Below are 27,603 nucleotides of genomic sequence, written 5' to 3' on the forward strand. Positions count from 1 at the left end.
TTAACTCACGACTGAATTTGCACATTTTCTGGCTTTGCGTAATACCCTGGACCAGCGTTTCTCAACCTTGGCAACTTTAAGATATGTGGACTTCAACTCCCAGAATTCCCTAGCCAGCATGCTGGCTAGGGAATTCTGGAAGTTGAAATCCACAGTGGTGGCTGGGGAATTCTGGGGGTTGAAGTCCATGCATACTGGCTGGGGAATTCTGGGAGTTGAAGCCCACACATTTGAAAGTTGGCAAGTTTGAGAAATATTGCCTTAGACTGTGAAACATCAGCATCACTCTGCTGCGTCAAGCCAGACCCATCTTAATCCAACATGTTGTTCCTCCCAGTGGACAGAGAAGCCTCTGGTGTCTTGCGAGCAGGAGATGGAGCCATGTTCCTCTCCCACTCCTGTCTTCCATAAATTATCCCATTCCCCTTGGAAACCCATCTCATCCCCATATCTTGCAGGACTGGATTCCACGGCTTAATTATTTGCCATGTGAAAAAATATTTGGTCTGCTCTCAATATCCTGCCAGGGAGGTCATTTTCTCACACTGTGAGTGATCTTGTTCACCATAGTCACCTCTTCTCCTAACCAGGGAGTCTTCAACGGTTAACCTTTTCTTGCAGAAAAAAGTGTGTAAGTCCCCTGTTCATTTTGATTACCCCTTGGTGCCCTTTCCCCCATTCTGTCACATCCCTTCCAAACACAGGGACCAGAACCGCACAGAGTATTCCAGATCCTGATGTAACAAGGTGCATAAGGGCATTGGCATTCTTATTTCCAATTCCTCGCATGGCGTTTGCCTTTCTCAGCTCTCAGTTGGCCCCAAGATCCTGCTAAGCCTGGTGCAGTTAGCATCTGGGGGGCGGGGGGTGGGGGCAAGAAGCTGCTGTTTGGAGCTGGAAGGAAGGAAGCAAGCAAGCTTGGGCATGTGGCATTTACTGAGTTCAAAAGCAGTCTGTATAAATAAAACCCACGGGAAATGGATGATTCCCACCGCAGGAGGAAGTCCATATACCCCTTATTTCCGTTCCTTTAACTTAATCATACCCAAAACACTTCCTCCCGGCTGTGATTTGCAGAGGTACAGCCCAACTCCCCCCCCACCCAAAGCATGTAGGATGGAGGTAAACACAGACCGTGGTGGCTGGAAGCCATATAAGATGGCTGAGTTTTGCCAAATCCTGCTGGTAACAGGGTCTCTCTCTTCCTCTGCCAGGCAGCTTCATCCCTTCATCTCCCTGTTGCTCTGAAATTGAACGCTCAACGCAATGAAGAGGCACCCAGACTTCTGCTGGGTCGTCAGTCTCCTAACGGTAAGTATCCCTTTCTTTCTGCGTTTCCATTCCATTTGGGTGCCCTCCAGATGTGTGCCTAGGAGAGTGGCTGGGAATGATGGGGGTTGAAATCCTACTCTGCTAGAGGGTATCGGGGGAGGTTGTCTGCTCTTGAGAAACCCAATGGCTAGATTAACATTTACTGTATGGCAGTGTTTTTCAACCTTGGCCACTTTAAGATGGGCGGACTTCAATTCCCAGAATTCCCCAGCCAGCCATGCGATGCTGGCTGGGGAATTCTGGGAGTTGAAATCCACCCATCTTAAAGTCCCCAAGGTTGAGAAACTCTCCCCTACAGGCTTCATCATGCAGGGAGTTGGTGATCAACTGAATCAAAATGGGGGGAATTGGGAGAAATGATTAAATTCAGGAGGCAGGTTCAGCATGTGGTATGAGCGACACCGCTCTCTCTGCCTAGCCTACCTTGCAGGGTTATGATGAAGGTCAAATGTCCTCTTTATAACACTTAGGGTTGAGACAGGAATGGAATATGCAACATAATAAAACAGTGATTGCATAGTCTTGATTTCTGCAGGAAGAGCAGTAGATTCATTCATAAAGTGCAGTATAGAATAAATCAACAATTGACATAAATATTCTGCAGGTAGTCCTCAACTTACGACCGCAATTGGGACTGGAATTTCCATTGTAAGTCGTTGCGGTCATAAGTCGAGTCACCATGTGACTGGACCCAATTTTTACGACCATTTTTTACAGAAGTCATTAAGCAAATCATAGGTCGGTAAGTGAATCCAGCTTCCCCAATGGGCATTTTTTGCAGGAAAAAGGCTAAAAAAGTCGCGAAGTGCAGTCACATGACCATGGGATGCTGCAACCAGTCATAAGCACCCGAAATGCAATCATGTGACCGCGGGGAGGTGGTGCCATGTTTTGTGGCATTTGGAGGCGCTTTACAGGCTCCCAAAGCACCCATTCCAAGGCTGTCGTAACTTTGGAGCATCATTAAACAAATGGCCGTAAGTCGATGACTACCTCTATTATAACGAAGCGTAGCGTCCCAATATCAAACAAGGAGCCTTTAGTCAAAGAACACTTATTTACCCTGGTACAGCAGAAATGGCAGCTAAGAAACAGTTTATTTCAAATCAACTTCTCAGGAGTCTGTGGGGAAAAGTAGTGTTTTTTGAACTCTACATGATCTGGTTGCAGGCGTGACCCTGGGTGGGGTCTAGCATAGCCACCTCAGCGCTAGTGACTTTTTCTTTGAACAAGAGCAAAGGAGGAGGTCGGAGGTGAAGTGCCTGGGGCGGAAGAGCTGAAGGAGAAGCTTAGGGGAGGCAGGAAATGCAGCATCTTTGTTATTCCAGCTTCCCAGATTCCTTCCTTCCTTCCTTCCTCCTTTCTTTTTCCTTCCTTCCTTCCTTCCTTCCTTCCTTCCTTCCTTCCTTCCTTCCTTCCTTCCTTCCTCCTTCCTCCTTCCTCCTTCCTCCTTTCTTTTCCCTTCCTTCCTTCCTTCCTTCCTTCCTTCCTCTGCCCCCTCTTTTCCCTCCCTCCTTCCTTCCTTCCTTCCTTCCTTCCTTCCTTTCCCTCCCTTTCTCTGCCCCCTCTTTTTCCTCCCTCCCTCCCTCCCTCATTTCTTTCTCTCTCTCTCCTCCCTCCCTCCCTCCCTCCCTCCCTCCACACATCATTCATGGGGAAAGTTTGCTTCTATCAAATGTTAGCTCCTCCACCTTTAAGGATTTAAACAGACATAGGCTTGGAATTGAAGTTCTGTCAACACTCACCACAAAATTACAGTGTGGAAGTTCATAAAAGTAAACTTTCTATCTTCTGACTCAATTAAAAAAAAACTCCCTAAAATGTGGAGTCCTAGAGAATAGACAATGCCTAATTATCAGAGGCAGAACCATCACCCTCCCAACTGTGGACGGTTTGTGAAGTATTGGGGGCAGTAGCACACCTTGTCGCAACAGGCAGAAGGCATGGTCAAACCCCAACTTTTTAAAAAAGGAAGAGGTCAGAAAAGCATTTCCGAATACTTGAGCCTCGACGAACAGCCCACAGAAGCCGAGAGTGCTTGATTTGGGATTGTGAGTAGATCTAAAAACTAGCAGACCCCTCTTGCACTCTTCTGCAGAAAGGTATTAGCATTTACATGCACCAAGATTTCCTGGAGTAGCTACAACTTCCATCATCCCCAACCAGTTGCAAGCATTGACCATACAGGCTTGAGATGATGGGTGCTGAAATCCAGCAAATCTTGAGAAGTCAGTGCAGAGTTAGCATTAATCAGGGATGGTCGAATTCCAATTCCTGCCCATAGCAAGGGGTAAAACTCAGGGGTGAGAACGGCCCCTTTGAATTCCAGCACCCTCCCCAAGTTTACCCATCCGTAAAGCGACCCATCCCTGCAGGAGTCTGCCCAGAGTCGTCCAAATCACAGCATTTCTTAGCACTGAAAGTTTGCCTACGTTGGCAAGAGCTGTCGATGGCAGCGGAAAATTACAGGGCACCAAGAATAAAGGATGCCAACTGGCTTCTCACATGTATGAAAGGAAGTTGCTGGTCTGGCCTTACCCCCCATGATTATGAATTTTGCTGCAAACGTTCCCCCCATCCCCCCACCCCGTTGCATTTTCCTCCCACGTGCCTCAGCCAGGAGTTTATTTGGGGAAAAGGGTGAGCGCAAAGTTCATCCTGCCTCATCTAAGTGGCTGCAGATCTTAAACGTTGCAGGACTAAGCGAGGCTCCTCCGCGGATTGTTAGCTTGCTCAGGTTTTGCATCGGGGAGTGCAGTCCCCAAATGTTTGGTTAGGGAATGTTGGCAGGCCAGGAGAGGACAGGCTGCGGCGGAGAAGCTCTAGCAAGCCAGGAGGAGAGGCTGGTGCCCGGCGTGTCTCTGCACAAGGCCAGCATCCGAGCTTGGCTCTGTCCCCGGAGTCCGTGCTGGGGACCGGTCGCTCTGCCCCATCTTTCCTCTGGACATGACAGGAGGGCAAGTCCAGAACCGTGGCTCCCCACTGTGCTCGTACAACACCGTTGAGCAGTTCAGTTAAGAATCCATGGGCTACATTCACACAACACCCTAAGCTTAGCTGGTGTTAAATCTTGGGGGTTTTGAGGCTTTTTGGGCTGTGTGGACCTAGAATATTACTGTATATTCATTAGTTCTTCCTGTGCAAACTCAGGAAAACGTGTTAGGTCAATACCCACGTGAAGCAGGTTCTCTGTCTTCAGCCATGGAGATTTATCAGGGCTCCCACAAGACCATCCTATCCCCTGTATCAATGTTTCCTGGCCTCCAGGTTGTTTGACTACAACTCCCATTCTCCCCAGACAGCACGGCAACGTTCCCTCCCTTTCTTTAAGGCCATCTTCCCAACCAGGCACCTTCCCCACGTGCTAACGACAATTCCCATTGACTCCAACCTCCTGTCCAGTGGCAGCATCTCGCAGATGATGGGAGGGGTGAGCTGGAGGCCCCGGGATCAGGAAACACTGGCTTAAAAGGAACATCTCCCTTGAGTCTGGCTGGACCTCCAGTGTTATCCAAGCCATTTCCTTGGCACTGATACAGAAGTAACTGTTGGGGGGTGATTTCTATCTTCCAAGCCTAGTTTCCGCCACACCAGGGTGGGAAGTGGGAGGGAGGGGAAAGAGAAGGGAAGGAGGGAGAAAAGGGACATCCCTTTCACATTTTACTTTCGGACATCCCTCCAGGATCCTTCACTCCTGACCTTAAGACGGTGGTACTAAAAGATAATCACGTTTGCCTCCCCTCTGCAACCTTTGTTATTTTTAGGCCCTCTGCTGGCACCAGGCGTGGGCTCAGGCATGTGGGGAGCAAGAGTACCGGGGTGAGGATGGTCGCTGCGTCCTCTGCGAAGCATGTCCAGCTGGAGAAGAGCCAGACCGAGTAAGTAAAGTGCCTTCAGAGGTCTCTGCAGAGGCTTTTGATTCACACAGCATCATGCAGTCTGTATATGGGTAGTCCTCGCTTCACCACCACAATTAGGACCAACATTTTGGTTGCTAAGCAAAGCAGTCATTAAGCGAATCTGACCTGATTTTATGACCTTTTTGCGGTGGCCATTAAGCAAATCACCATGGGCATTAAGCGAACCACGTGGTCATTAAGCTAATCACATGGTTCCCCATTGATTTTGCTTGCCAGAAGCTGGCCGGGAAGGTCGAAAATGGCAATCATGTGACCATGAGATGCTGCGACAGTCATAAGTGTGAATCAGTTGCCAAGCACCCAAATTGTGATCTCATGACTACAGGGACACTGCGATGGTTGTAAGCGTGGGGACCAGTTATAAGTCGGTTTTTGAACACCGTTGTAAGTCCAAACCATTACTAAATGAATGGTTGTTAAGCGAGGACTACCTGTAGTTATTTTATGATTCAGTGGGCCATGTGAACCCAGAAAATGGGGCTATTTGGCTAAATCAGTGTTTCTCAACCTTGGTAACCCTAAGATATGTGGACTTCAGCTCCCAGAATTCATGGTGGCTAGGGCATTCTGGGAGTTGAAGTCCACACCTCTTAAAGTGGCCAAGGTTGAGAAACGCTGGGCTAAATCATTGTTCTGATAACTCTGAGTAAGTGTGCAAATGCAGCCACAGCGTTTCACTCAGCAAGTGTGTTTGTGTAGCAGCGGGGAAGGGGGAGAAATCGCTTGGTGTGATCTCTTCGTATCTGCCAGATTCTGAATTGTGGCTGGCAAGCCACGATTCCACTTCCTAAGTAGCTATTTCCATTTGACTGAAGATCAAGCTTCTGATCCTCATTGAACTGAAGATAGTCTGACAAATGTGGTTTTGAAAAAGGCAGTGCTAGAGGCGTTGGGATTTCCATGACAATCCCGTAGTGGCACCGTTGGCTTGGAGAGGAAGGATCGCTGCTCTGTGAAATACTGAAACTGAACCACTGAAAGGGTCTGGGGAAGTCCCTATCTTAGCCAGAGCTGCAATAATTCCTTTATTCTGTTTTTCTTTGATTTTCCCCATAGAAATGTGGTTATGGTTCAGGATTAGGAATGGCCTGCAAGCCGTGCTCGGTAGGTTTCTTCTCTTCCAGCTCTGGGCTGGATCTCTGCTCATTGCATACTGCTTGCGAGGCCAAGAAGAGGGTCCGTGCCCGCCTTGGAACAGCGACTGCGGACACTTTGTGTGGCGCCTGCTTGCCTGGGTAAGACCTCCTCCCCACCTTTACTTTCTTACTCTCTTGCAAGGCACGCCCCCTCCTGTCTCCAAACTACCCCAGGCAGTAAAGTGTCCCTTTGAGAAATGCAGAAGGTCATGTAGAATCAGTTGAGCCCTGGTCAGGGGTATAGATTTTCACAGAGGAAACCATTTGGCAGATGTTTCAGTCTTTGAATTTTGAGTTTGTTCAGCTTAGAGCATCCAGATGGCCTCCAGAGCCCTGAAAGTCCAATCCAAAACCATATCGAGGGCAGCAGGTTGGGAAAGGTTAAATAAATATCAATGGAAGCTGTATGATTTCAAATCAAGTCTTATCTGCAGCATACTGTACATGTGCAGCATACTGAGCTTGATTGTTGTTGAGCTTGAGTGTTGTTGATCTTGGGTGTTGTTGAGCTTAGGTGTTGAGCTTGCTTAAGTTTTAAGTTTCATTAGTTGTTGAGTTTGTGGGGTTTTTTGCTGGCTGAATCAACCCTGTTGGCTTCGTTATAGTCCAGTTTGTTGTGTGAATGCAGAAAAGTAGGTTGATTCAGTAACCAAATTAAATGCATTGTGTGAACCCAGCCACAGAGCATCTTTCGAGAATCTCAGGCAGGGATTTTTCCTAGTCTTACCTGACGATGAAACATATTGTACTTGGGAACTTTTTGCAAGCAAAGTTTGTACTCTTATATGGATCTGTAGCCCTTTCCTTTTGAAATGCTAAGGTGGGCAGTCAAATGACACCTGAAATTATAGGTAAGCATGGCCTGGGAGAACAAAACGAAGCAGGACATAGGCTGATAGAATTTTGCCAAGACAACTCACTCTGCATAACAAACACTCTCTTCCAACAACCTAAGAGACGGCTTTATACATGGACTTCACCAGATGGACAACACCAAAATCAGATTGACTACATCCTTTGCAGCCAAAGGTGGCAGACATCTATACAGTCAGTAAAAACAAGACCTGGAGCTGACTGTAGTTCCGATCACGAACTTCTTCTTGCACAATTTAGGATCAGACTAAAGAGATTAGGGAAGACCCACAGATCAGCTAGATATGAGCTCACTGATATTCCTAAGGAATATGCAGTGGAGGTGAAGAACAGATTTAAGGGACTGGATTTAGTAGATAGGGTCCCGGAAGAACTCTGGACAGAAGTTCGCAACATTGTCCAGGAGGCGGCAACAAAATACATCCCAAACAAAGAGAAAACCAAGAAGGCAAAATGGCTGTCTGCTGAGACACTAGAAGTAGCCCAAGAAAGAAGGAAAGCAAAAGGCAACAGTGATAGGGGGAGATATGCCCAATTAAATGCAAAATTCCAGAGGTTAGCCAGAAGAGATAAGGAATTATTTTTAAACAAGCAATGCGCGGAAGTGGAAGAAGACAATAGAATAGGAAGGACAAGAGACCTCTTCCAGAAAATTAGAAACACGGGAGGTAAATTCCAGGCCAAAATGGGTATGATCAAAAACAAAGATGGCAAGGACCTAACAGAAGAAGAAGAGATCAAGAAAAGGTGGCAAGAATATACATAAGACCTGTATAGGAAGGATAACAATATTGGGGATAGCTTTGACGGTGTGGTCAGGGAGCTAGAGCCAGTCATCCTGAAGAGTGAGGTTGAGTGGGCCTTAAGAAGCATTGCTAATAACAAGGCAGCAGGAGACGACGGCATCCCAGCTGAACTGTTCAAAATCTTGCGAGATGATGCTGTCAAGGTAATGCATGCTATATGCCAGCAAATTTGGAAAACACAAGAATGGCCATCAGACTGGAAAAAATCAACTTATATCCCCATACCAAAAAAGGGAAACACTAAAGAATGTTCCAACTATCGAACAGTGGCACTCATTTCACATGCCAGTAAGGTAATGCTCAAGATCCTGCAAGGTAGACTTCAGCAATTCATGGAGCGAGAATTGCCAGATGTACAAGCTGGGTTTAGAAAAGGCAGAGGAACTCGGGACCAAATTGCCAATATCCGCTGGATAATGGAAAAAGCCAGGGAGTTTCAGAAAAACACCTATTTCTGTTTTATTGACTATTCTAAAGCCTTTGACTGTGTGGACCAGAACAAATTGTGGCAAGTTCTTAGCGGTATGGGGATACCAAGTCATCTTGTCTGCCTCCTGAGGAATCTGTATAACGACCAAGTAGCAACAGTAAGAACAGACCACGGAACAACGGACTGGTTTAAGATTGGGAAAGGGGTATGGCAGGGCTGTATACTCTCACCCTACCTATTCAACTTATACGCAGAACACATCATGCGACATGCTGGGCTTGAGGAATCCAAGGCTGGAGTTAAAATCGCTGGAGGAAACATTAACAATCTCAGATATGCAGATGATACCACTTTGATGGCTGAAAGCGAAGAGGAACTGAGGAGCCTTATGATGAAGGTGAAAGAAGAAAGTGCAAAAGCTGGCTTGCAGCTAAACCTGAAAAAAACCAAGATTATGGCAACCAGCTTGATTGATAACTGGCAAATAGAGGGAGAAAATGTAGAAGCAGTGAAAGACTTTGTATTTCTAGGTGCGAAGATTACTGCAGATGCTGACTGCAGTCAGGAAATCAGAAGACGCTTCATCCTTGGGAGAAGAGCAATGACCAATCTCGATAAAATAGTTAAGAGCAGAGACATCACACTGACGACAAAGGCCCGCATAGTTAAAGCAATGGTGTTCCCCGTAGTAACACATGGCTGCGAGAGCCGGACCATAAGGAAGGCTGAGCGAAGGAAGATCGATGCTTTGGAATTGTGGTGTTGGAGGAAAATCCTGAGAGTGCCTTGGACTGCAAGAAGATCAAACCAGTCCATCCTCCAGGAAATTAAGCCAGACTGCTCACTTGAGGGAACGATATGAAAGGCAAAACTGAAATACTTTGACCAAATCATGAGAAGACAGGACACCCTGGAGAAGATGCTGATGCTGGGGAGAGTGGAGGGCAAAAGGAAGAGGGGCCGACCAAGGGCAAGGTGGATGGATGATATTCTAGAGGTGACGGACTCGTCCCTGGGGGAGCTGGGGGTGTTGATGACCAACAGGAAGCTCTGGCGTGGGCTGGTCCATGAAGTCACGAAGAGTTGGAAGCGACTAAACGAATAAACAACAACAGCCCTTTCCTAAAATTTAATTTCACCAAGTAGGCCAATCACAGGCCACAGAAGAAAAGGAAAGTCTAGCATCATGCCCAATGACAAATAATTGAAAAAGTAACAAGGATCTGTGGAAAATTTAAAAACCAAGCATCATGATCACTGGCTGAAGAAGGGAAGGGCAAAAATAGTGGTAGCTATTTTAGATTTGGAGGTGGTATTTTTTTGTTTTTATTTTGTTTCCTTTTTTACAAAAACTGTAAGAGGTATATGTTTTCTAATAGATTTTGCAAAAAAAGTCAATGTGGTTGGGAGGTTGTTTTCTCAAGTTACAAAGTACAGAGGGAGAAACAGGGAGACAAATATAGTAATGCTATTGAAGATAATCCTATTAAGAACTGTCCAATAATATTTTCAGATTTCATTTAACCTTTTAGAGTTTGGTTTTTGAGAGATGGTTCATGCAAGTCATAAATAAGCAGCTTGGGGAGGGAAAACTCTCTTTGGGCTGAAGATGAAAATTTCTGCAGAGATTTGTGTTGGGCCTCCACCTTCTTGAGAATATGGATGAGCAGCAACTTCGGCCCCAGGGACCCCCTGTCCAGGGTGCTGAGTGTGGCACAGGATCCAGTTTCTCACGCGTCCCATCATGCTCACACATGCTTTTCAGCCCTTGAAGTGGGCTTGATATAGTTTAAAAAAAGGGGGGGGTGAAAATTCATAGAAAACTAGAAAATTCCAATGCCACCTGAACATTGATGTAGCTTCAAAACCACTCTGTGGCTTTGCCTTGCTCTCAATATTAAGTGTGACCCCACGTCGCTCACCAAGGCATCCTTTCCCAGTCTACTATCCTCCATATATGTGACTCAACTCCCATAATTCTATAGCCAAAACAGCTGTTGCTGAGAATTCTGGGTATTGAAGTCTTGAAGTCTACCCATCTGGAGGACAGCCAGCTTGGACATGTCTTGGGCCACAGCACTGGTGGTGAGAGAAAGCTCAGCCCCTCTGCTCAAACAATCCAAACTTGGTTACCTCTTGGTGGGGTTCACTCAATGCACTACAGGTAAGCCTCACTTAATGACCACAATTGGGACCGGAATTTCGGCTGCTAAGCAAAGCAGTCATTAAGCGAATCTGACCCGATTTTATGACCTTTTTTGTGGTGGCCATTAAGCAGGTCACAGTCATTAAGCAAGCCATGTGGTCATTAAGTAAATCATGCAATTCCCCATTGATTTTGCTTGCTGGAAGCTGGCTGGGAAGATTGAAAACAGTGACCAAGTGACCATGGGACACTGTGATCGTTGTAAATGTGCAATGGTTGCCAAGCACCCAAATTGTGATCACGTGACCACAGAGACCCTATGTGTGAGGACCAGTCATAAGTTGGTTTTTTACCGCACTGTCGTAAGTCTGAACTATAGCTAAACAAATGGTTGTTAAGCGAGGATTACTTGTAATCCAGTGTTTTTCAAACTTGGCAACTTGAAGATGTGTGGACTCCAACTCGCAGAACCCCAGCTAACATGGTTGGCTGGGGAATTCTGGGAGTTGAAATCCACACATCTTCAAGTTGTCAAGTTTGAAAACACTGCATTGATCCTTTAGTCTGGATTTGTAAAACACAGTGGTTGGCTTCATGTATCATGTAGCACTCACTTAAATTGTATTATGGCTTCATGTGCTAGACTGGCTCACCCCACTTGGTCAGACAACACTGGGTTCTCCCAGGACACTGAACCCCCAATTTCTCAACTATGTTTTAGGCTTACCTGGTGTGTGTTGTGTGAGACATCTCCCCCACCACCATCCAGCGAAAAAGAATACGATAACACTCTTCCCCCAAACTCTGAACAAAAGTTAGCAGATGAATTTTGCCATTCGCTTTACGGCAGCCGAATCCAGTAGTATCTTTCTGTCCTTCATCACTTCTTGCACCAAGGAGGAAGGAGCCTTCCAGGGGTAGGAAGAGACCTTTTGCATACATAAACCCAGTGTAAACCCATCATTTAATTGTACCCCCTCCAGATCTGGTGCTATGGGGAACCAGCGGAAGATTGCGAAGTTAGTCATGTTTGAGGTGACAGATAAGAAAAGATAAGAAACCTAAAACCGCTCAGATCTTTCAAGTCCTGGGCGTTGGTGTGGACAGATGAAACTCCTTGTCAGAGGCAGGGATGAAACCCTCCTGCGGGCTAAAAACCGTGCAGCATCCGTGTAAGAGGCGTGTGAGAATTGTGGGAGGCTTCCAGTGAGTCATCCCCAAAACTCAGCTGAGCTCAACCCAGCCCGTGTCGTCCGAGCCAGGAGAGAGAAACTGGATATGGCTTTCATCATAATCCCTGCAGCTGATTCCAGAGATGAGCCAGCCTGACAAATCCAAATTCCCCCACCTGATTTTGTTTTCGTAACTGGATCCAGGTTCACGTCTCACCTGACCCTGAATAAAGCGCCCTCCGCAGCAGGACGAGGCGTGTTTTTATTTAGTTTGCCCTGACGCCCAAGCACAGTCCCTAGGAGGCCATCATTTATAATACAGCATCGATCAAGACCCTCTGATAAGAGAGCATATTAATCAATTTCAAGCATTATCTCGGCCCAGAGCTGCCATCATTTAATTATGTCCGGTACCACCTCTGAAAAGAAAACTTCTTCTGGCTTGATGCAGGTCCTAAAAAAGAGCAGGGGGCTGGATGAAAAAAAGCTCGGGCGGGGGGGTGGATTGCATGAAGAAGCTGAATTGTAATTAAGTTGCTCCAATATTTTGTTTAAACACAGTATGAGTGAGTAGCTGGGAGGGTGAGTGGATGGAGGGAGAGAGACGATAGATATTGAGTGGGGAGGGAGGGACAGATGAGAGAGAGAGATGACAGAGATGGATGGATGGATGGATATAGATGAAAGATAGATGATAGAAGACAGACAGACAGACAGATAGATAGATAGATAGATAGATAGATAGATAGATAGATAGATAGATAGATAGATAGATGATGATAGACAGACAGAAAGATAGATAATAGATAGATGATAGGGATGGATGGGTGGATAGATACAGATGGATAGATAGATGTAGAGGATAGATGATAGAGGAGAGAGGGATAGATAGATGATAGACAGATAGATGGATAGGATGGATGGATGGATGGATGGATAGAGCGAGCTCATATTGAAACACAGTACAAGTCTTGTTTTTCCCCACAACCTTGTGACGTAGAGAGAGTAACTGGCCCAAGGTCCCCAGGGACCTTCCACAACTAAGGGGGATTAGAACCTGGATCTCCTCTCCCCACTCCTAGCGCAGCACCTTCACCACTACCCCACATTGGCTCTGGGCTGAGAGGGGCTTCTGCCCTGGGTGAGTCCTGGTCCAGCAGTTTTACCACTGCACCACACTGGCATTTTGCCCTGGGCTCAGTAAAACATTTTTATTGGCTCTCAAGCATCCGTGTCTTCCTCCTTTTTCAGTCACAGTGCCTGCCCTCTGGCCTGCCCATTTCTCTTGCAGTGTGTTACCCCCAAGTCTGTAGGTTGCAGGCTCCTGAATATGGATCATCAGTCAGTGTCAATGAATTAGCCTGCAGTATTATTAAACCTTGCTTGGCTCACAAGGATTTTTTTGCATGGAGTGGAACATCCAGTTTGTTTGGATTGGATCCCAGCTCACTTCCTTTGCTCCCAAGGAATGCTCCTGAGCCAAATAAGCTGCTGGTGAGGACAAGGCATCTGTTATCAGAATGCAAGCAACCCCAAGGCTGAGCCAGGTGGCCTTGCTGAGGATTGACAGGTAAGGACAGGACTCAGCCCTGATCAGGTGGGATTGGGTAGCTGAAGATCCCTCAAAGCATCTGCCATTCAACTGCTTAGAAAGATTCATAATGGGCATCATTAGTTACTGTCAAGAAGAAGAGAGGCCTAGACAGAAAAGTGAATAAGCCAAAACTTTAGCAATGATTATTGAATTTAGTAAGGCAAGGTCTCCAAGAGCCATTTGGACCCTCTTTTTCCCAGAACACAAGACCAAACACTCTCCTTTTCTCAAATGAGGCTGTCATCAAAATGTCCATCAGCTCATCACAACTAACGTTTTGACGTCCTCCCAGTTCTTTTCTGGCCTGAGATTTTCCTTACCTCTTCTCTTTCTGCTTCTTGTAGGTATTACAGTCCAGATGGGGAGATGGATCCAAGAGCCACTTGCCTCCCTTGCCTGTCTGCCCCCAGGGGGGTGCCTGGATGCCAAGGTAAGAGCAGAATGGTGGGGGTGGGGGGCTGCCATTCTGTTCAGGCTGATTTTCAAGCCAGGGTTTGTTTGTGCTCTGAGCCTATGAAGCCCTGTGGGACATGGTCACTGCACACCTTCAGAATTACAAGTAGAATCAACCCCATCAAGGTGCTCCTCATGAGAAAACTTACTGATAGATGCAGTTTTTCAATGGTGGCCCCATCCTGTGGAATGGCCTCCCTGCCACAAGGCTAGATGGCATCTATCTTCCCACCTACTTTTCCAAAAGCTAGATAAGGCTAGAGAGCCAGTCTGGTGCAGTGGGGAAGATGCTGGGCTAGACACCAGGAGGCGGTGAGTTGTAGTCCCACCTTGGGCATGGAAGCCAGCTGGGTGACCTTAGACCAAGTCCCCCTGTTTCAGCCCAATCCACCTCACAGGGTGGTTGTTGTGGGGAAAGTAGGAAGTGAGTACATTGTATGCTGTCTTAAATTGTAAAAATATAAAAATATAACTCAAATAGATTAGATGAGTTGTTTTGGAAGGCTTTCAGGGGACAGGGGGAGCAGCAAGGGCGACGTCACTGCCTTGCAGATTTGGCTCACAGACGTTCCCCTGCAGACCTCTGTATTTCATTTAAAAAAAACAACTTTATTGTATTTTCGAAGTGTAGATAAAAGATGAAAAGGACTGAAAAAGAAAACTAAAAGAAACAACTTTTTAGTTAGTTGTAGAAATAAATAGAAAAGAATACATGAAGTGTGACTTCTGACTTTCTACAGCAAAGATACACATAAAAAAAACTCCATCAATCTCTTACTCCAATTTTAACTATAATAAGCATTATTTCTATCGTCCATTTCAACTTGCACTAAAACAAATTTTTCCCCCACTTAAAAACATAGAAAAGAAACCCTCAAACTCAGTTCTTCACCAAAAACAACTAAATGTTGTCCGTCATCCCTATAATTAATTTTTAATCCTCTCTGTCAACTATAAGTAACAAAAAATAACCTGGCTATATCTTATTACTAACATATAAATTTAAAAAAGTAGCTTTGTTATCCTTATACCAGAAGTAGGAGTAGTGTCCCCGAAAAGAAAACATTCATCTTAACCCTTAAAAAGCCAGGTTTGGAATTAGCCTTCCTAACCTCAATGCCTTCTGGCTGAGTTGGGGGGTATTAGAGTTGAAGAAGCACCCATCTTGGGGGCACCAAGGTGGAGAAGGCAATACCCAATAAACCAGTTTCCCTATTGGTTGGACCTGGTTAGGGCTTGGATGGGAGACCACCAGGAAAAGCCATGGCTGCAAGCTAGACTGCGAAACCAAAGAGTGATGAAGATGGAAGAAGACACCACAAATCAGACTCAGCTCATGGGAGTCTTTGCTTTGTTGGGTTTAACCTGCAAACTGAGACTTGGGGCTCCGTTTAGAGAAGCTGAGATGATCTGTTTGTTTAAGAATTTATAAGTTACCTCTGAAAACAAATAAGTCTTCCAAGCTTGCCTCTGCTCAGCGTGAGAAAAAGCATTTTAAAACCAGTTAGCTACAAATGTCACTCTGAAGCACAATGATAAAACCGATTGTGTAAGCGTCATTAACAGTCAGTTCAACACTTCAAACAGCCGCTTGGCAGCGCAGACAAAAGCAGCAGAGTAGAGGTTAATTGGAAGGGCATATATTGATGCTTGAATTATGAATTAAAATTAAAAGGTAGTCTCTTATTCTCAGTGCTTCTCCCAACCACTTATCTGCCTTCCTGCTTATCAGTGGGATTTCTCAACCTATTTTGTGTTCACAGGCTCGGTACCTGCAGCCAAAATAGATTTAGGTGAAAATATATGAAGCCTTGGCTGTTGCTTTTCCCAACTCTGCCACCTGGGGGGGAAATCTCCATTGCACAACTAAAATAAACTTGATCCCAAGGCCCGAGGAGTTTGCTTGGCCATCCCGGCTGCCATTTGCAAGATGCAAAACATTTTGCATTGTTCATAATTATCTCCTGCATCAGGAAGTTTCCCCAAAATTTAGATGAGACATAGAAAAATCAGTCCATGGAACGTCTATCTGTGTTCCTGCCAAATTGTTGGGTGGAGCTCAGAGTAAGACACATACCAAGTTTAAAAAGTCAAGATGGTGGCTGTGCAACTGAAGCTCCGCCCCACACCTGTGCCTGCCATCTTGACTTTTTTGACCCTCTTGGGCATCCCTGACGCACACAAATATTTTATGAGGCCTGAAAGGAGATTATTCAATCCTAATACTGTACTGCTCTCCATTGTCTGTTACATTGCACTTTGGAAGGCCCTGTCCAGCAAGAATGTTTGTCTCTCATGTTTGATACTTGGATTTATTCCTCCAGGAGCAGATATTCTTAAAACCATTGGCCTCAAATCTTGCAAAGATGCTGTTTACAGGAACCCTGTAAACCTAAGTAGCTTTTAATTTAATATATTTGGTTGGAACTTGTTACATTAGTCAGCATTCAAAGTTTGGTTTGTAAAGAAACTGGCTGACCCAGTTATATCCTTCCCTCTTTCTTCTTTCAGATTTATACTGTAATTTATCCATGGCAAATAAAAGGCCTTCTGTACATTCAAGAATCATTTTCTCGGGCTTGAGGCCAACAATGAAAACTATTCATGCCACCCAGCGTCCACTTGAGTTGGACGGCCAATAAATTTAAATAAATAAAGTTACACTGCGTACATTCATAAAGTTACAGTTTACAGTTAAACTAGCTTACATTAAGATCTTTAAGTTTTCTAAAAATAAAACGGGCAATTATTTTCACTTGTTTGGGGTTTCGTTCTCTAGCTAGGTTCATACAATGTACAATTCCTGCATTAACCCATTTGCTGGGTTCCCACAATGTATTGAGTCATAAACTAAGCCAAAAGATAGGCTTGTATAGTATGCTAGGCCAGAAGAAAAAAAAAACTCTTAAAACTAACCAAGGCTAAACATGTCCAAATGCTGATACTGTTTTTTACCTGCCTGAGTTCAACGTGTTGTGGGAACACTGCTAATCTCTGGGGCTGCCATTCTGTAGAATATGGTATTTGGCTGAACTAGAAAAGCTGGGAACACATTCCAAGCTGGCACTGTGTTGCATCCAAGAACAGGGAAATTGGATGATGCTCAATTGTGTTAATGGTGTTACCGGAGCATCCCCCAGATTATATCTGTGCGGTTGGTAGATCTTCGTGTTTTCAAAGATTCAAGAAGTCCAAGGCACCATGTGGCAGGCCTTAGGTACATAGTTAAGGCTGTACATCAAAATTACTTAATCTTATTTTTTTTTCCTCTGTGTAAATCCCACCTTAGAAAATAAAGACACCCTATCATGTTAGTTACTGTTGGAAGATCTAAAAGACCAGGTTAGGGACAGATTGTCATGGAGAAAATCTATCTATGTAGTTGCTAAGAGTTGACAATGACTTAATGGCACATAATCAGTAATCAATCATGTTAGTTCTCACACGTTGCAAAATCAGAAGTTATTACAAGCAAACAAGATTTATTTATTTTATTTATTTATTCGATTTCTATAGCCGCCCATCTCAATGGCTATAGAAATAAGATGGGTCATAATGTGCATTAGGGCAAACAAAACCCTCTCTTTGGATCATTAAAGCAGCTGTGTCTTTTGCGAGGTTTTGCACAGCTGCCTCCACAGCTTGCCTGGATGTAAATCTGGCTGGACAGATCAACCTTTCCCTGGGACTGCTAGCAAAGTGAAGCGGTTGCACCCGTACAGAGATAATTGTGGAGCCCTTGTAAAGCAGCCGCATGACTCTCACAAAAGATGCGGCTGTGTTAATGCTTTGGAAAAAGATGCTTTGTTCAAGGCTCCTGGACTGCACAAAACACCAAGTCTTACGGATGCTTTGCTCCGCCCTTAGCATCACCAGGGAGATGGGTCTAGAAAGTTTGCACATAGACAATCAGATTTCCCCTCCTTCACAATGCTTCTGCCCAGTTGCTCCATCTTTGGATAATTGTTGTTTATGTTGACTGCATGATCCTGTTTGATGTCTGTGACATAAGCTGTGTCTAAATATCAGAAAATCCTTTGAAGAAGGAGTAGGAAGAAAAAAATAGGGAATTTCCCATTTCGCCAACCTGTCATTTTCCCTGATTCCCCTTATGTTATCACCATTTTTTTCCCATCAGAAATGCTCCTTGTAGACATTTTTATGGCAGGTTTTCTCTTCATCCTCAGCACCCAAGCCCAGTACCAGATATCCTTTCAACCCACTTTTTCTCACTTCTCCATTCTCCATTCTCGGCCCCAGCTGCCTTTTTTCCAACTCCTTAGTTCCTCCTACATTCCTTGGCAGAATCTATAAGGAAGATCCTTCAGCTTGTAAGATGCTGAGATGACTTCATTTTTTCAAAATGGAGTCCCTGACCAGCACCGCAGGGGTGTCTGCTGGGTTTATAACAGGAGTAGAAGATACACGTAGTCCTCACTTAACAATCATTTTAGTGATGGTTCGGACTTATGACGGTGCTGAAAAAACTGACCTTCAACTGGTCCTCACACTTAACGACCATTGCAGCATCTCTGTGGTCATGTAATCACAGTTTGGGCGCTTGGCAACCGGTTCGCATTTATGACTGTCACATCATCCCAGGGTCACAATTGCCATTTTTGACCTTCCTGGCCAGCTTCCAGCGAGCAAAATCAGTGGGGAACCGCGTGATTCGCTTAACTACCACGTGGTTTGCTTAACACCCACGGTGATTCACCTAACAACTGCTGCAAAATGGTCGTAAAATTGGGTCAGATTTGCTTAATGACCGCTTGCTTAGCAACTGAAATTTCAGCCCCAATTGTGGTTGTTAAGCAAGGACTCCTGTACAACTGCCAAGTTGGAGGTAGGAGAAAGGTTGGGCCATCAGGACTATGGTTGAAGGCTTCAGTAGCTGTGGTGAATATTTATTTTTAAGTCCAGTTTTTACCTGCAAACTCTCACTGCTTTGAACCATCCCATCTTTGGTCATGTGAAATGATTCTTCTTCCGAATTCTTTCCTGTCCCCAGTCTCCAATGAAGCAGCTGCCAAGAGCTTCCCTCCCTCCGATCTGCCTTTAGGAGAGTTAATTCCTGGATTTCACAGTTTTTCCTCTTATCACGAAATCCAGTCTTAATCCTCTCTACTCAGTTTCTGAGGAACTACGGAGAATTCCCTGGTTTGCATAACTGCATGCACCTTCTCCAAACAGCATTCCTGCCACTGAAGGAGGTAGTCCCAGAACTTTTGAAAGGTGAGGCTGCCTGAAGGAACCAGCTGGAAGGCATTCCGAGGGAGAAACGGGAATTCCAAGGAAGGAGAGGCAGCTGGAGCGTGTCGTGCGCGCATGTTGAGGCAGAAAACACAACGAGATCCCAGGCATCAGTCTTGGATTCCCTACAGTTCTTTCCAGATTTTGCAGTTTTCTCCACTAATTTTCCTTCTTTCCTCCCTGAAAGAAAGTAGGAAAGATACTATGTAGAGGGGCTCAGGAATCTGTCTGTCTGATTGATTGATTGATTATGTGCCATCAAGTCAGTGTTGACTCTTAGTGGCCATATACAGGTAGCTTAACAACCATTTGTTTAGCAATGGTTTGGACGTAACGATGGTGCTGAAAACAACGACTAGTCCTCGCATTTACGGCCATTGCAGCATCCCCACGGTCACATGCAGGGCCGCAACTAGGGGCGGGCAACTGGGGCATGGGCCCCAGGTGCCACGTTGGTGGGCAGCCAAAATGAGTGCTGGGGGGGCGCCAAAATGAGTGCTGGGGAGCGCCAAAATGGGCACAGAATCCATGTTTGCCCGGGGTGACACAGACCCTAGTTGCGGCCCTGGTCACATGATCACAGTTCGGGTGCTTGGCAACTGGTTTGCATTTATGACCATCGCAATGTCCCATGGTCATGCAATTGCCATTTTCAGGCTTCCTCCTTGCTGGTTTCTGGCAAGCAAAATCAATGGGGAACCACATGATTCGCTTAATGACCATGTGGTTTGCGTAACAACTGGGGTGATTCACTTAACGATTGGCACAAAAAAGGTTGTAGAATCGGGTTAGGTTCACTTAATGACCTTTTCACTTAGCAACTGAAAATCCAGTCTCAATTGTGGTCGTTAAGTGAGGACTACCTGTAGATAGATTTTCTCCATGACGATCTGTCCCCAACCTGGTCCTTCAGGTCTTTGAACAGAGCATCCATCGCCACCGTGACTGAGTCCCTCCCCCTTGCCGCTGGCCATCGTCTTTCCTTCCATCTTTCCCAGCGCTATAGACTTCTCCAGGGAGCTGGGTCTTTGCACTGATTGATTGATTGACTGATTATGTGCCATGTTCAGTCAGTATTCCCTGCTCCCAAGAACTTGCCTCCTCCCAGAACCCCCCCATCCCGGATTTTCCCCATGATGGCCCATCAGCAGGGAGGTCTCCTCGCTGACCTCCTCCCGATGCTTTGCTCTCAGGCTCCAGGAAGTGGCCAACTCGCCTGGCCCGGAACGCAGAGGCCCTTCCGAGATGGGGCGAGAAGATGGCTGTTAACGGCACCCGGGAGGGGAAGCCGGAGGAGAGCGCCACGCAGTACGCAGTCCTGGCCATCGTCCCCGTCTTCTGCATCATGGGCTTGCTGGGCATCCTCTTCTGCAACCTCCTGATGAAAAAGGGCTACCACTGCATGGCCCAGAAGGACACGGACGAGGAGGCGGCCAAGTCGGAGAGAACTGGTGAGTGGGATGCGGCCTGCGAGAAGCGTGAGGTCTTTTTGGCCCCCCTGGAAATGCCAGATTGGTCTTCTGCCATCCTCTTGCCCTTTGTGTGCCTTTTGAGCAGCGGCATTTGAGCAGCAGCATCGCATGGTTGGCTCAGCACCCGCCCCTCCTTTCACAGCCCCCTCCTAGACATGGGCCTTTTATTTTTCCTACCCAGAGGTAGATCTTGGCTCTTCTCCCTGCTGAATGCCATTGTTGGCATCGCTGCCTCTGCGCAGGCCATGGCAGAAATCTCTAAATCGAAGTTGCAATCTCACAGAATCTGATTTCTGAAAATCCAGGCCCGGTCGTGCTGCGTCGCTGCCCCACGAGCAGCAAAGATGGACTTCCTTGCTAAATTCCCACTGAACAATATCAGCTGGGGTCTTGGATGCAACAGAACTCATTGAGGATTCAGACGCTGAGGGCACCAGAGGCCTCTCAGAGCCGCAGCTGGCCTGTGTGACTGCAAGCGCCAGCTGTCGTCCTGCCTTTCCTTGCCAGCTTCAGCCCAGATGTGCCAGCATCCAGCTTACCTCCTCAGTCTTAATGGTGCTGTGAAAGAAATGGGTGGAGCACGAGCGCCACCGCCTGTCTCTGAAATGCAATAACAGGGTCTGGGCAGATGCGCATCAAGGGCATCCGGTTTGGTATCCAACAGAGAAGGGAATTTTCACTGCTCTTGAATCGTTCCCTTAGCCTTCACGGCTGTGCCGTCCACCCAAAAACATCCCATCACAATCTTCCCCAACCTGGTCCTTTGGACTACAACTCCCATCATCTCCATAGACTTGCAGGAGGGTGGGACTTAAAATGCTAGGCCAATGGAGAGTGACAGGTTGGGGACAGCCAGCCGACACCAATTGGCAGCAGGCCTTCCCAGGCATAGAAGGATAGGATGTCTGAGTTGGGACAGACCTTTGAGGCCATCTAGTCTAGCCTCCTGTCCCGTGCAGGAATCCACTAGACCAGCGTTTCTCAAACTGGGCAACTTCAAGAAGTGTGGACTTCAGTTCCCAGAATTCCCCACATCTTGAAGTTGCCGAGTTTGAGAAACGCTTCGCTAAACTGTCTCCGAGAGGTGCCTGTTCACTTTGCCCTTGAAACCTTCCAGGGACAAGGAGTCCACCCTTGCCTGGACAAGCCCACAATGAAGCTTGAGAAAATGAAAAATGGCCAGGATTTGGGGCAGGTACTGGCTGTCAGCCCAGCCGACCTCACAGGGTCGTTGGTGTGGGTAAAACAGGAGGGATGTTGTGTTATACCACCTTGAGCCTCTGAATGGAAGGTGGGGTAGACTGCTAATAAGTTACGGTTGTAGCCAGGCACCTAAAGTTTCTTTCGGTGCTTTTGAAATGGAGAAAAGCTTCTTGTTCTCCTTTGAGTGGCTCTGATGCATCCCCTGTAGGAAAAATGGGTTGCCTGGCCTACCTCACAGGGGGATGGTTTGTAAGGAAACTAGGAGGGCATGCTAGGTTTGCTCCTTGAGCTGTTGTGCAAAAGGTGGGATATACGGGTAGTCCTCACTTAACAACCATTTGTTTAGTACGATGGCTCTGGGAAAACTGACTTATGACTGGTCCTCACACTGATGAGCGTCACAGCGTCCCTATGGTCACATGATCACAATCTGAGTGTTTGACAACTGGTTCACATTTATGAGCATTGCAATGTCCTGGGGTCAGGTGATTGCCATTTTCTACCTTCTGGCCCACTTCTGGCAAGCAAAATCAATGGGGAACTAACTGCCTGATTCACTTAATGAGTATGTGGTTCACTTAATGCCCACAGTGATTGGCTTAATGACCACCACAAAAAAGGTCATAAAATCAGGTCAGATTCACTTAAGGACCGCTTCGCTCAGCAACCAAAATTCTGGTCTCAGTTGTGGCCATTAAGCGAGGACTACCTGTATGTTTAATAACTAAGTTGCCACTTTCACCTTCACACATGCAGGCACACACAGAAAGCAAAGCAACTTAAGCAACAACTTCCCCATCCTGGTGCCCTCCAGATGTGCTGATCCTCCCCTCCCATAATTTCCGGCCAGCCCCCGAGTTTTTTTCAGGCCTCCTGAACAACCAGCTCCTCTTGTCTGCGGCCGAAGGGCTGCATCAGAAAGCTCCATCAGCTGGTAGACTGACCTCTCTGGGGGCGGAGGGCAGCTTCGCTCTGCTGGGGCCCTCCTTTGCCTGCCGAGGGAAACTCGAGGCCGAGAAAACTGGGGTGGGGAGGCTTTTTCAACCGGGACCTTCTTTTTTAGGGAACAGTTCAGGCTGCAGGGCAGAAGACGCGAACGAAGACACCATTGGGGTCCTTGTACGGCTGATCACAGAGAAAAAAGGTGGGTCTCTTGGGGAGAAGGGCTTTCCTGCTCTTTTCACACATTTGGGGTGCATTTGCAAGCCCTGTCTGTTTTTCAGGGGCGTGTGTCACTCTTGAGGGGGGCTTGGGCCCATTAATTTAACACCTGCCACATTTGTTTCCAGGAATAAAAAGGATTTGGCCTCTGAGACGGAGGGTTAAGGGGGCCAGGGGCTCACAACAGACACCAGTGCTCTGCCTTATTTGACTGGGTGCTGAGTAACTGGGCCTTTGTGCTTCTGTATTGCAAGGTTTTTTGTGTGTGTGTGTGTGTCTCTGTGTGCAGCTGGGGAATTCTGGGAATTGAAGTCCACACATCTTAAAGTTGCTAAGGTTGAGAAACCCTGGCATAGATGGAGGCTGCAACCATGTGATCAAAGCCCCCTCCTTTTTTTGTGCAGGGTATTGTGGTTTCTAATTCTTTTTCCTTTGCACAAATAAATCTGTTAAAGAGAAAAAGATGAAGACTTTATAGCATCTTCTGACTTTTAGTTTGACAGCGTACAGTGCCCAGGGCCTCTGGAGTGAGGTGGTATAATAGTTAAATAAATGTTTGTTTCAGTGTAATCAACAAATATGGTGAACGGTCCCCTGTGCCAGCACCGAGTCATGCCTGACCCTTTGGGGGGATGCTGCTTTTGCGACGTTTCCTTGGCAGACTATAGCGGGGTGGCTTGCCATTGCCTTCCCCAGCCGTCCCCTTCCCCAGCAAGCCGGGTGCTCATTTTCCCGACCTCGGAAGGATGGGAGGCTGAGTCGACCTGAGCCGGCTACCCAGAGAGAATCCAGCTTCCGCTGGGATCAGACTCGGGTCATGGGGAGAGTTTTGGCTGCAGTGCTGCCGCCTACCACTGTGCCACACGAGGCTCTAATCAACAAATATATGTTAGCATTTAAGCACGCCATTTGGAAGAACCAAAAGAAAAGTGTAAAAGTAGCTTCAGATTGAACTCAGCTCAAGACTGTTTGTGCAGTTTTCTTGGAAGCTTTATGGATTTTGTTTGCCATTGCTTTACTTCCAGGATGTATGTCTGAAATACACCAATCTAGCCACCCTGGGATCTCCTGGTGGTCTCCCATCCAAGTCCTACCCAGCCCCAATCCAGGTGCTTTTCCCTGATGAAGCAGAAGTAAAAAAATCTGTTCATTAATGCCACCGTTGCAAAGTTTTATTCCTAGTGGGGGGCTTACACTTTCTTTTTAAGAAATGCAATCCTGCTGCTGATTTTAATTCATCTTTATCATCTTTATACAGGTAGTCCTCACTTAATGACCATTCGTTTAGTGATGGTTTGGAGTTACAATGGTGCTGAAAAAACCGACTTATGACCAGTCCTCACACTTACGACCGTCAAAGCATCCCTGCGGTCATGTGATCACGATTTGGGCACTTGGCAACTGATTCGCATTTATGACTGTCGCAGCGTCCTATGGTCATGTGATTGCCATTTTTTAACCTTCTCAGCCAGCTTATGGCAAGCAAAATCAATGGGGAATTGCATGATTCATTTAAGAACCACATGGTTCACTTAACACCCGCGGTGAGTTGTTTGACGGCTGCCGCAAGAAAGGTCATAAAATTGGATTGGATTCACTTAATGACCGCTTTGCTTAGCAACCGAAATTCCGGCCCCAATTGTGGCCATTAAGTGAGGACCACCTTGCATTTACAGTTCACCCCCCACTGAGGCACTGGATGGTTCAAGCCACAATCCAGGAAACAGCCCTTTTGCTTTGCAGTGCGATGGAGACGCGATGCCCCCCTTGCCCTTTTTCGTTTTCTTGGTGCCCTTATTTAAAACCGAATTTCCCCCAATTTCTTGCCCACAGAAAATGCAGCCATTCTGGAAGATATGCTGAAGGAATACCACAGCAAGCAACTCGCGCGGCCGATTTACAAGCCCATGAACAAGTAGGTGACCCCATTTTCCTTCCACCCGGTGCAATATCTCCTTTTCTGCAGCATTTCAGCCCCACAAAAATGAAGATTTTTAACAGCTGCTGACCTGGAGGAGACTTTTTCACAAAGATTTGGGGGTCATTTTTTTTTATACCCTATTCAGCCTCGAGGGAGCTTGAACGGGGCCCCTCTCCCACCTGGATGCTTGATCAGCACAACAGCCCTGGGAGGTTGGATGGGAAGCAGTAACCGAAAGAGTCCCCCATCTGCCTGATGGGGCTGACTAGGGGATTAAACACGGAGACGCCGCGTTTGCAGAAGATGTTCGCTTTAATCCAGCCTATGTTGCGTTTGAGGTCCAGCGGGTTGTGCAAATCGCAGCCTTGTGGGGCGGGGGTGTCCGGGGGAGGCAAAAAGGCCCGATGGCGGCTGAGACGGTGCAATCAGACCCCGGCCCCTTTTTTACGTGTGTCCCAGACACCATTTTAAGATGTGTGAACCCCGTCCCTGTGAGCGCTCCTGACTCCCTCACCCAAGTGGTCCAAAGCTGGCTTCTGGTTCCCTTAACTTGATTGTGCAAAGATGGTCTGATAATGAAGTGGGGCTTTGAACCCGTTTTCCTGGCACAGTAAATCCGATTCATTGTTCACCATCTCTGAATGCGTTTCCTCTGTATTAGTTGCATTGCAACTCCCATCATCCTGAGCACGGGTTAAGGACAATGGACTTTGAAATCCAACCCACCTGAGCAAATTTTGAATGGAAATGCCTCGTGCTGAAACCCAGCCAACTGACTGCCCCTTTTCTCCCCCCACCACAGGTTGCACCTCCTGCCTCAGATCCCCCACATTTGCCGGCATCAGCACCACCTCCACACTGTCCAGGGCCTGGCCACGCGCCCAGGCCCCACCTGCACCCGGTGCAGCCAGAAGAAGTGGCCGGAGCTGCTGCTGTCCACAGGAGCCACCCCCACGACCATCCTACCCAGCAGCCACACCCCAAAACCCACAAGGCCGGGGGAGATCACCATTCTCTCAGTGGGCAGGTAAGGCCCGAGGTGCACCTTTGAATGACTTGCCAGGCCGGCACAGGATTCGGTCTCCTCTAGGCCCTTTTTGTTAAAAAAATCAAGTTTCTAGTCCTTAAGAGTACAAGGACAGTTTCCTTCTCTGCTTTCTGGGTCTCAACTCCGTGGTGCGTTCCCTCTTTGCCCAGGTTCCGCGTCGCCCGTATTCCTGAGCAGAGATCCAACCCCGCAGAACTAAAAACCATTTCCGAGGGCGTGAGGGAGGCCGAGCCCAGCGAGCCCCCTTACGCCTTCCTCGCCCCAGAGCAAAAGATGCTGGTCGGCAACGGAGGAAAGCTGAAATGGCCCGGGATGGTGGAGAGCCAGCAAGAGGTAAGAGGGCCTTGGTGCCCAGTGGGGTCTCTGAAACCTCCAGGGGAGCCTCAAGGTGAGGCTGAAGGGCCTCGAGAGCGGTGCCTGCAACGAGGAAGCAAGCTGGCATTGGTTCACCTTCCTGGGATACCAGCTGGGAGTTTCAGGACAGAGAAGAAAAAATCTTCCTATCATGCATAACAATTTCACCACCACAAATTGGGTGTTTGGCTTCGTTTGTTAACTCAGCTATGCATTTATGTGCTTTGCTTATGTGGCTTGAGTGGGATGGTGTTAGGATAATTCAGCAAGAAGAGAGATTTACTAATTGTGATAGCTCAGTGGAACCCCCACATTCAGGGGCAGTCTACCATGAAGCTTTGTTTTTCCAGAGGAACCCATCCCTCATTAGACTTGAGAAGAAGCTGGTCATCTGAAGGTTTTGGGCCTCTTCTGAACCGGCTGGGAACGTCCCCCTCGGTGGTGGACCAGGCTGCAGCTTGGCTGTAAGCAGCTGGGCGACGCTGGCACGGGGCGCTTTCTGAGAATGGGAGCTTGCGCCCTCTGCTTTGGGGGGCAGGGGCTGCATTTTGCCCCAAGGCTGAGCCAGGCAGCAGAAATTCCTGTGTGTAACTTAGCAGCACTCGTTGGAACAAGGGAGTTTTGGAAAAACTATGTTTTTGGAGGAGGAACGTGGACAACATAAAGTTTTTGGGGCTGGCAAAGGGGTGGGGCGGAAGGGGCGGCTGACACGCTTTGGGGGCGCAGGATGGCAAGAGTAGCTGTGGAGGAACGAGGGGCATCTTGGAGCCACCAAAACCAACCCGTTACTCTGCCTACCTTAGATAAAAATATCAAAGGGACCCAAAGTATGTTTATTAGGCTGTTAAATTGGGGGTTGACTTGTAATGGGGCAGAGACGCCTATTAAATCTGAATATTGGTTTAACAGCAAGTGGGTTTTGTCCATTGCATCTACACGGATATCCAGACGGACAAGAGACAAGAGGATGGTTCTCAAGTCCCTTGGGCTTGAGACAATAAGCCCAGAAATCCTAGAAGGGATCTTTGAGGTCATCTAGTCCAACCCCCTGCTTGGGCGGGGTTGTGGACCTTATTACAGAATCCGTAGAATTGCTCTGCAGGAGTAAGAGAAGAGGTCGGTGCCCAAATGCGTGGCTTGCTGGCAGAATGTCCCCAGTTCATTCAAGGTCGGGATGGAAAAGCTCACAGGCTGGCGCCATGGAGGGCCAGGGCAGAGGGTCAGAACGGCCCCCCCGTTTGAAGCGGGAGCTTGGCACAGGCAAAGGCATCGATGAGATGCCTCAGTCGCTGGGGTCCCGGGCAGGTGCTGGGAAAACCGAGTGGCCCT

At 47.2% G+C, this 27,603-nt stretch overlaps 1 protein-coding gene across 1 annotated transcript; it reads left to right on the forward strand.

Moving 5' to 3' along the window:
• Positions 1-1,266: 1,266 nt before the first annotated feature.
• On the forward strand, positions 1,267-27,267 carry RELT (RELT TNF receptor). The gene is made up of 11 exons (XM_063304754.1): positions 1,267-1,311; positions 4,664-4,762; positions 5,097-5,210; positions 6,309-6,487; positions 13,754-13,839; positions 20,309-20,566; positions 22,854-22,934; positions 24,785-24,866; positions 25,675-25,899; positions 26,070-26,253; positions 27,184-27,267. Exons 1-11 carry the CDS (start codon positions 1,267-1,269, stop codon positions 27,265-27,267), a joined length of 1,437 nt encoding a protein of 478 aa, XP_063160824.1.
• Positions 27,268-27,603: the final 336 nt, after the last annotated feature.

The sequence above is a fragment of the Candoia aspera genome, chromosome 5 (assembly GCF_035149785.1).
Source record: "Candoia aspera isolate rCanAsp1 chromosome 5, rCanAsp1.hap2, whole genome shotgun sequence".
Classification (NCBI taxonomy): domain Eukaryota; kingdom Metazoa; phylum Chordata; class Lepidosauria; order Squamata; family Boidae; genus Candoia; species Candoia aspera.

Bases quoted from the DNA above. Each gene is read 5' to 3' on its own strand.
- RELT (XM_063304754.1), top strand. From the start codon at position 1,267: ATGAAGAGGCACCCAGACTTCTGCTGGGTCGTCAGTCTCCTAACG. The intron at 6,488-13,753 runs GTAAGACCTCCT...TGCTTCTTGTAG, and splicing joins TGTGGCGCCTGCTTGCCTGG to GTATTACAGTCCAGATGGGG. The intron at 13,840-20,308 runs GTAAGAGCAGAA...CTTTGCTCTCAG, and splicing joins GGGGGTGCCTGGATGCCAAG to GCTCCAGGAAGTGGCCAACT.